We start from the raw sequence: 7,214 nt of genomic DNA, 5'->3' as shown, positions 1-7,214 counted from the left end.
GGGGGGGGGGAGCTGGGGACAGACTCTGAAAGGCCTCCTGCAGAAGGCCAGAGTGGATCTGAGTCCAGGAGCCGGCTGAGGAAGGTAGAGCCTGGATCTGTCACTGGTATTCAGAACACCCAGAAGAGGAAACCTTGTAGCTTTCTCTACAATTCATAGTCCTAGAGAGTGACTCTGGGACCCTGAGATGTCCACTAATTTGCCCATGTGTGTCAGATGCAGGATTTGAACCCAAGACTGCCAAGTTCCCTGGCCAGCTCTAACCAGCCTGGTCCTAAATGTAAATATGAAATAGCTTCTCCTGGTTTATTTTTACTATTCCCTTCAGTTCTCTCCAAGTCGTTCTTTTTTTGAAAGAGGTGGGAGCTCTATACCGTACCAGCCACTGTTACTTCCCTTCCATGTCAGAAGGTCCCACTGAGGGTGGCTCTCTGGTCCGGCCCAGCTGGGCTTTCTCCAGGGGCCATTCATTTCCTTTGAGAGAAATGGAAATCATCTACCCTGAAGAGAAGCGGTGTGACCTCATGGGTTAAGAGCAGGCCTAGGTTTGAGTCCTGCCTTCAACACAGCTTCGAGGCTTTGTGACCCAGGACAGCTCACTTCAGCATACCCGGGAAATTGCTGACCTCCATCAGTGAAGGGAATTTCTTTGTCAGTTTCTGAAACCAAAGAGAACTTGAGTTGAGACCCTCCATCCCACCCCGCCTACCCCCGCCAAGTTCCCTTGTCTGAATGTTTTTAGATAGAACCAAGAGTCCTGTATTCAGAACAGACACCTCAGGCCTGAATCTTGTCTCTGCCACTCACTACCTGTTGGAAGCTGAGCAGTGCTACGGAGAGCACCTGTCAAACTTGGGGTCCAGGGTCCTGTGTTCAAATCCTAACTCTGACACTTAATTAGCTTGTGACTTTAGAGAAGTCTTCCAATCTCTTTTAGACTTTAAAATGGCTTTTGTTATCCCTTTGGGACTATATCTGAGATCCTGGGACCCTAGGTCACCTGATCTGCTGGCCTCGGTTTCCTCCTCTGTACAATAAGGGATTTTAATTCAGGACTCTCTTCTAACTCTAAATTTATGCTCTGTAAGAAAGACAGATTTATTTTGCATTTTTCCATTTGCTTTGGTGTTCCTTGATTCACTCTGCTCCCCAGTTATTGATCTGAAAGTGTCTTCCTGAAATCCTCACTAATCAATATGTATATATATTTTTAAAAGAAACTGAAGGAGATTGCCTTCCCAAGGACAGATGAATTGAAAAAGGATCTTTTAAAGAAATATAACATAGAATACCAAGAATGCTTGCAAAGCAAAGTAAGTCGGGCAACTGTGTTGTTCATTGTCTTTTTCTGTGCTGAACATTTCTTTCAATCTTATTTCTGTGTGATGCATTTCTCAAATGTCCTAGGCATTCCAATGAAATATTAACACCATGATGATGTCAAAAGTCCATGAAAAATTCATGCCCCCTAATTCTCAAGTCAGAGCATTTCTTCCAGACTGGTCTCCACTTCTCTGCTGCAGCTAATAAAGCAGAGTGTCAGAAAATGGATTTCTGGCCATGATTTAAAGTGGACCCTTTGCCCTGAGTCTGTCTAATTGGCAAGGGTACAGAGGGAAACTCCTGGAAAACTGAGTAGAGATGGCTCAAGGGTCAGTGGAGAAGAGGGGACAGTCCCTGGGGCCGCAGTATATTGGGTCAGAGGATGAGGCTCAGAATCTTGACTTAGGTCACTGGTGGGTCAGGACTCAAAAGATTGGGCACCATGCCCTCTTTTATTGCTTTCAATCTGGGGTCTTGCATCTGTGCTCCAAGCTCTGCTGAAAATTGTCCCTTCCAGCAGGGAGGGGGGCACCTTGCAGACCCTTCTTTAGGAGGGAGCCTGGCCCCAACCAGAGAAGGAGAGAGAACGGCCCGTGCCCAGATCCAGACTTCAAAGCATGAAGCTACCTCACTTTCTCTCACATTTTTCCAAAGCCATGGTCTGTTCTGCCTGTTTCTGACTTCCTCATGGCTCCTGAATGCCATTAGTGCATGGTAGCCCATTGGTATTGACTTTGGAAATGATTGTCCAACCCTTCCTGGACATGGTCAACCAATGAACAAGCATTTATTAAGCATCTACTATGTGCAAGGTGGTTTGCTTTAAAGTGCAAAAGCAAAATGCTCCCTGACCTCAGATGGATTACGTTCTATCAGGAAGGTAAATGCATACATATGTAGACATACACAAAACAAAGACATGGAGATGAAGCATCACAGGTGGGGAACAGCAAAGCAGGCCAGTGTGGCTGGAACAGGGTGTGTGTGAGCACAAGTAATGGGTAATAAGGTTGGTACAGTCAGGTTGAGCCAGGTCCCAAAGGGCTTTGAATGCCACAAGGACAAGTGTGTGCCTACTCCTGTAAGTAATAAGGAGCCCTTGGAGTTTATTGAGGTGGAAGACATGGGAGGTGTGGCACTGTCAGACCTGCACTTGGGCAGGCACTGTGGCAGGTGTGAGGAGGAGAAGCAGGAGTGAGGAAGAACTGGAGACATGCAACCAGTTAGGAGACTCAAGTGTCCAAGAGAAGAGTGATGGGACCTGAACAGTACCACCCCTGTCTAAGCAAAAGGAGGAACTCAGGCCAGATGTCCTCCAGGGCCCTTCTAGCTCAAAGTTTAAATTTAATTTCACAAGTGGTTACTGCTTACCATGCTCTGTGCTGAGTACTTTACAAACATTACCTCCCTTGGTCCTCAGAACAACCCTGGCAGGTAGGTGTTCTTATAATTCCTTCCCATTTTGCCGCTTCGGGACTGTAGGCAGAAGGAGGCTAAGTGCTTTGCCCTGATTGCATGACTATTAAGTATTTGAATTCAGATCTTCTGGATCCTGACACTGGTCTCCTGGCTGTTCCACAAACAAAATACTGTCTCTCAGTTTTCTTCTGACCGATTCTCATGTCTAGACCACTATCTCCTCCACTCTACCTACTGACCTCGCCAGCTTCCTTGAAGTCTCAACTAAAATCCCACCTCCTACAGGAAGCCTTCCCCAGCCCCTCTTGTCTCCTTTCTGTTAACTATTTCCTATTTTGTATGTGTGTGTATGCATGCATGTATATACATATACACACATATACATACACATTTGTATGTTTTGTCCCCCATTAGGTTGAAGGGAGAGACTGTCCTTTGCCTCTTCATGTGTCCCTGTCCCAGCACAGGGCCTGGCACACAGTAGGCACTCAATAACTGCTTATTAATTCATTGCCTCCAAGGCTGCATTCTCTGCGCCATCAAGCTACCTCTAAATCTCTAGTCTGGTGCTGTCTTGTGACTTCCTGGATTCTGACATTATGTTTCCGGGAATAAGAAAGCCAGAGAAAAGTCCATCGAAAAACTTCTATTAAGTGCTTACTGCATGCCTGCCTCCCTGCTGAGTGCCAAGGACACAAAGCAAAAAAAAAAAAAAAAAAAAGGAAATCCCTGCCCTCAAGGAGCTTTCGTTCTAAGAGCAGATGCACCTTCCTGGGTCTCTGCAAGATCCATAGAGCGCAAGCCAAGGTGGCCTTAGAGATATGCTGGGAAGAGGGAGAGCCTTGCCGTCACTGGCTGAGCGGCCTCCCCAGATGCGAAGAAAGTTCCATCCGCACGCAGGGCTCTGGTCCACGCCTCAGGGTTGCTTGGTGAATCTGGGCAGGGCGCTTTCCCATCCCTTCCCTCAGTTTCATCGTCTGTAAAGGGAAGCCAGGTTAGGCTCATCCCCTTCCCCATCTAAGCGCTTATTGCTGATGACGTGGGATTGGGAAATGCTTTCCTGCGTGTTTCTGAGGAGCGCTCAACTCTGGCCCTCTTTGCACAAAAGAACCTTGGTGCCCGTTTGCCCTGGCACGGCCTTTGCCTTTGGGGCGCCTGCTCAGGAAAGCGTTGGCTTCCGTGCTTTTGTTTCAGAACAAATACAAAGCGGACGTCCTCAGGAAGCTAGAGCACCAGCGATGGATCGAGGCGGAGAAGCAGCGGATCGCGCAGATGCGGCGGCAGCAGCTGGAGACGGAGCAGTTCCAGTTCTTTGAAGACCAGCTCAGGAAGCAGGAGCTGGCCAGAGACCAGCTGCGCAGCCAGGAGGCCGCGGCGCTGTCCGAGCAGATCGACGGCAACGCCCTGTCTTGCTGCTCCCCTCCCCAGAACAGCCCCTCTCTCGAAGTCTTTTCCAACCAAGCCCCTAGAAGCGATGCTTCCACGTACACTGGCCAGTCGCCACCGGTGAACAGGGCGTTGAAGCCGGCCGCCACTCTGAGCGCTGTCCAGAGTAAGTACCGGACATCCTTGGCCCGCCATCAAGCTTGACCATTGGCGCCATATTGGTGAGCCTTTGGGTGGGGACTGGGTGCCTTCTGGAAGAGTTTGCTGGAGTTTTCAAATGCAATCTTACCTTCCGTGGTAGACACCTGAGGTGTCAAACACTGGACAGATTAAAATATATTTGGGGAAATTGAACAAAACAAATAATACAACAGGACACAAATAATGTTAATTTGTGGTTTTCTAAATTGCTATGTGGTGGCAGGGATCCTTAGGTGTGGTTTAATGGCCTCCATGTTTATTTGAGTTGGACTCCATCTGTGTAAACTGACCATTTAATGTCCCTTTGGATTGGATTGGCATCTCTATAATGATCCTGTTGGCATTGAAATACTTTTACTTTTAAATTAAATACTTTTTACTTGATTCTGGCTCTTGACACCTTTTCCTTTCTGACTTTATTTTCCTTTACTTCTCCCCAGATTCTAGCCCAACTGACCCCAGACTGGGCCTTCTATCTCCCACCTCCCCAGTCTCAAATGCACTCTCTCTTCATCTCTGTACTTAGAATCCTTCACACTCTTAAAGGCTTAGCTCATGGACCACTTCCTACAGGAAGAGCTTCCTGATGCCTCTACCCATTGGCACCCTCTCTTTCTTGCTTTCTTAGCTACTTAATTGTTGTGTCCCCCCAGTAGAAGATAAATTCCTTGAGGGAGGGGTTTGTCTTTTGTCTCTCCAGGAGCTGGCATTGTGGGCTGGGGGTAGTGAACATTTAAGGCATGCTTTGTTGAATTGGGATGATTTGAGTCCCAGCAAGGCTCTTGCTTTAACAGCATCCTTGGTCTTAGCTTCTAGTCATGTGCCATCTTTAACACAAAGTGAGCTCCAGCGGGAAAGGGGATTGGGCTTTGCCTTAGATGCTCCCTCCATGTGCTCTGCTCCCAGGATGATGAGAGGGCCTGACCTTGAGCTCCTTGTCTCCCCCTGTCTCTTTCAGACCTGGTGGTAGAGGGCCTGCGATGTGTCCTGCTACCCAGAGATCTTTGTCATCAGTTCCTGCTCTTGGCCGAGTCAAACACAGTGAGGGGCATAGAAACCTGCGGAATTCTCTGTGGAAAACTGGTACGTGGGCTTCAGCCTTTACTCTGCGGCAGGGTCTAGGGCTTTACTGTGACAAAGCATACTGCCACCACCAACAATAATGATGAATGCTGGGCTCTCAATAATCCTCCAAGGTTGGCAAAGCACCCTCAAGGATTTCCTCATCTAATTGTGCTCACATCGTGCCTCAGGCCCTCCAAGAGGTCTGGGATCAGCCCGATTCACCCGCTCCCTCCCAGCACCCAGGTCACTCTCCTCCTTGTCCCCATCATGTTGAACTCTCATCCACGTTCTCCCATGAGATGCACTGGAGACATTCCTCAATTTCTCCTGATGTTTTAAGGATTCCACTGGGGCCCACAGGCTGCCCATTGGTCATTCCTCTCTCTTGTCCATTGTTTGGTTTTATTTGTGGTGTAATTCATTTCCTTTATGGGATCATGGGATCATAGGATACAGAGTGAGAGCTGAGAGAAATCTGGCAGGCAGTCTAGTAGTCTACCCTAAATGAGAGTGGGAAAAGGATGGCTCCAGGTCTGAGGTCACTTCAGGGCCTAGATCTGTGTTGCGTGGCCTTTAACAGCACTTTCAATGGTGTCTCCTGCAGACTATATCATTACTGTATCTTCAGACAGTCAAGTCAAGATTTTATGGCTGCTTCAAGATATGGTGGCACTGTCTACAATGTGTGTGGGAGCTCAACTTCAGTATGCTGCTGAACCTGGTGAAATAGAGAATAGAATCTTGGATCTAGGCCTAAAATGGCCTCATCTAATCCAACCCTCTCATTTTACAGAAAAGGAAACTGAGGCCCAGGGAGGCTTATGGTCTACCCAAAGTCACATAGAGAGTGAGTGGCAAAGTCAGAATTTGAACCCAGATCCTGACTTTAAATCCAGCATTGTTTCCACTGTCTCCTCCAAGGGTGGGGAACCTGCAGCTTCAAGGCCATATGTGGCCCTCTAGATCATCTGGCTGCATCCAAACTTCATAGAACAAATACCCTTGGTAAAATAATTGTTCTATAAAACTTGGACTCAGTCAAAAGCCTACACTCAAGGACCTAGAAGGCTACAAGTTCCCCACCCCTGGTCTACTCATTGGCCATTAGTCAAAGATTTCAGATTAAGAGTGCCCACAGCCAAGTTAAAGTTTATTGATGACCTAAAAACTGTAATTATTAGCACCCTCTCCCCTGCTTTCTGACACCGTCACCGCACAAACAGAAGAGGACCACATGGGACTGAGAGCAATGATGATTTTTTCTGTGTTCCATGGGTCGCTGTGACTAAAGAATCCCTCCCCAAGTGGCCGGCCTCCTTGTGAAGCACCAGCCTCAGCTGGTCCCCAGAAAGCGGGTACAGGCTGCTGTCTGTTACCTGGTCCCATCAAGAAAGTGTCAGAGGCAGATTCTAACCCAAGATATCCTACTTCTAACTCCCATCCTCTGTCCACTACACCAGGAAGAAAAAGTACATGTGAATTCTGGCTCTGTTCAGCCAGCAATCATCAAATAAATCTATTGGGCAATTGTCAGAGACCATAGACTTCATCTTCTGATCAGGATTCTAGGATGCATCCTGCCAGACTCACAGATTACTCTAGAATCCTTTGTTAGGGAATAGGTGGCAGAGGTAATATCCCCATCATTATTGATATGATCACAAATAAAATATTTTTATAAGGAAAGGAGATGGTGGGAAATGCTAGAAATGTGTGGTGGACATCTTTAGCTTTCAAAATCAATCTCATAGAATAAAATAGCCCTGAAGGTGAGAAGGAAGGAAGGAAGGAAGGAAGGAAGGAAGGAAGGAAGGAAGGAA

At 47.5% G+C, this 7,214-nt stretch overlaps 1 protein-coding gene across 3 annotated transcripts in view; it reads left to right on the top strand.

The window, feature by feature from the left end:
* The window catches only part of STAMBPL1 (STAM binding protein like 1), a 46,766-nt gene that overhangs the window by 32,684 nt on the left and 6,868 nt on the right, over nucleotides 1-7,214 (top strand). For all 3 annotated transcript variants that reach the window (XM_069101763.1, XM_069101765.1, XM_069101764.1), the window contains 3 exons: nucleotides 1,218-1,313; nucleotides 3,937-4,294; nucleotides 5,288-5,412. In XM_069101763.1, the coding sequence (XP_068957864.1) occupies nucleotides 1,218-1,313; nucleotides 3,937-4,294; nucleotides 5,288-5,412 (579 nt within the window). The remainder of the gene's footprint in view (nucleotides 1-1,217; nucleotides 1,314-3,936; nucleotides 4,295-5,287; nucleotides 5,413-7,214) is intronic.

The sequence above is a fragment of the Petaurus breviceps genome, unplaced genomic scaffold, assembly GCF_028583685.1.
Source record: "Petaurus breviceps papuanus isolate PSGF00001 unplaced genomic scaffold, PetGlider_PUasm1.0 490, whole genome shotgun sequence".
Taxonomy (NCBI): Eukaryota; Metazoa; Chordata; class Mammalia; order Diprotodontia; family Petauridae; genus Petaurus; species Petaurus breviceps.
Note: the sequence above shows the minus strand (reverse complement) of the source record. Positions and strands in the feature narration are given on the sequence as shown.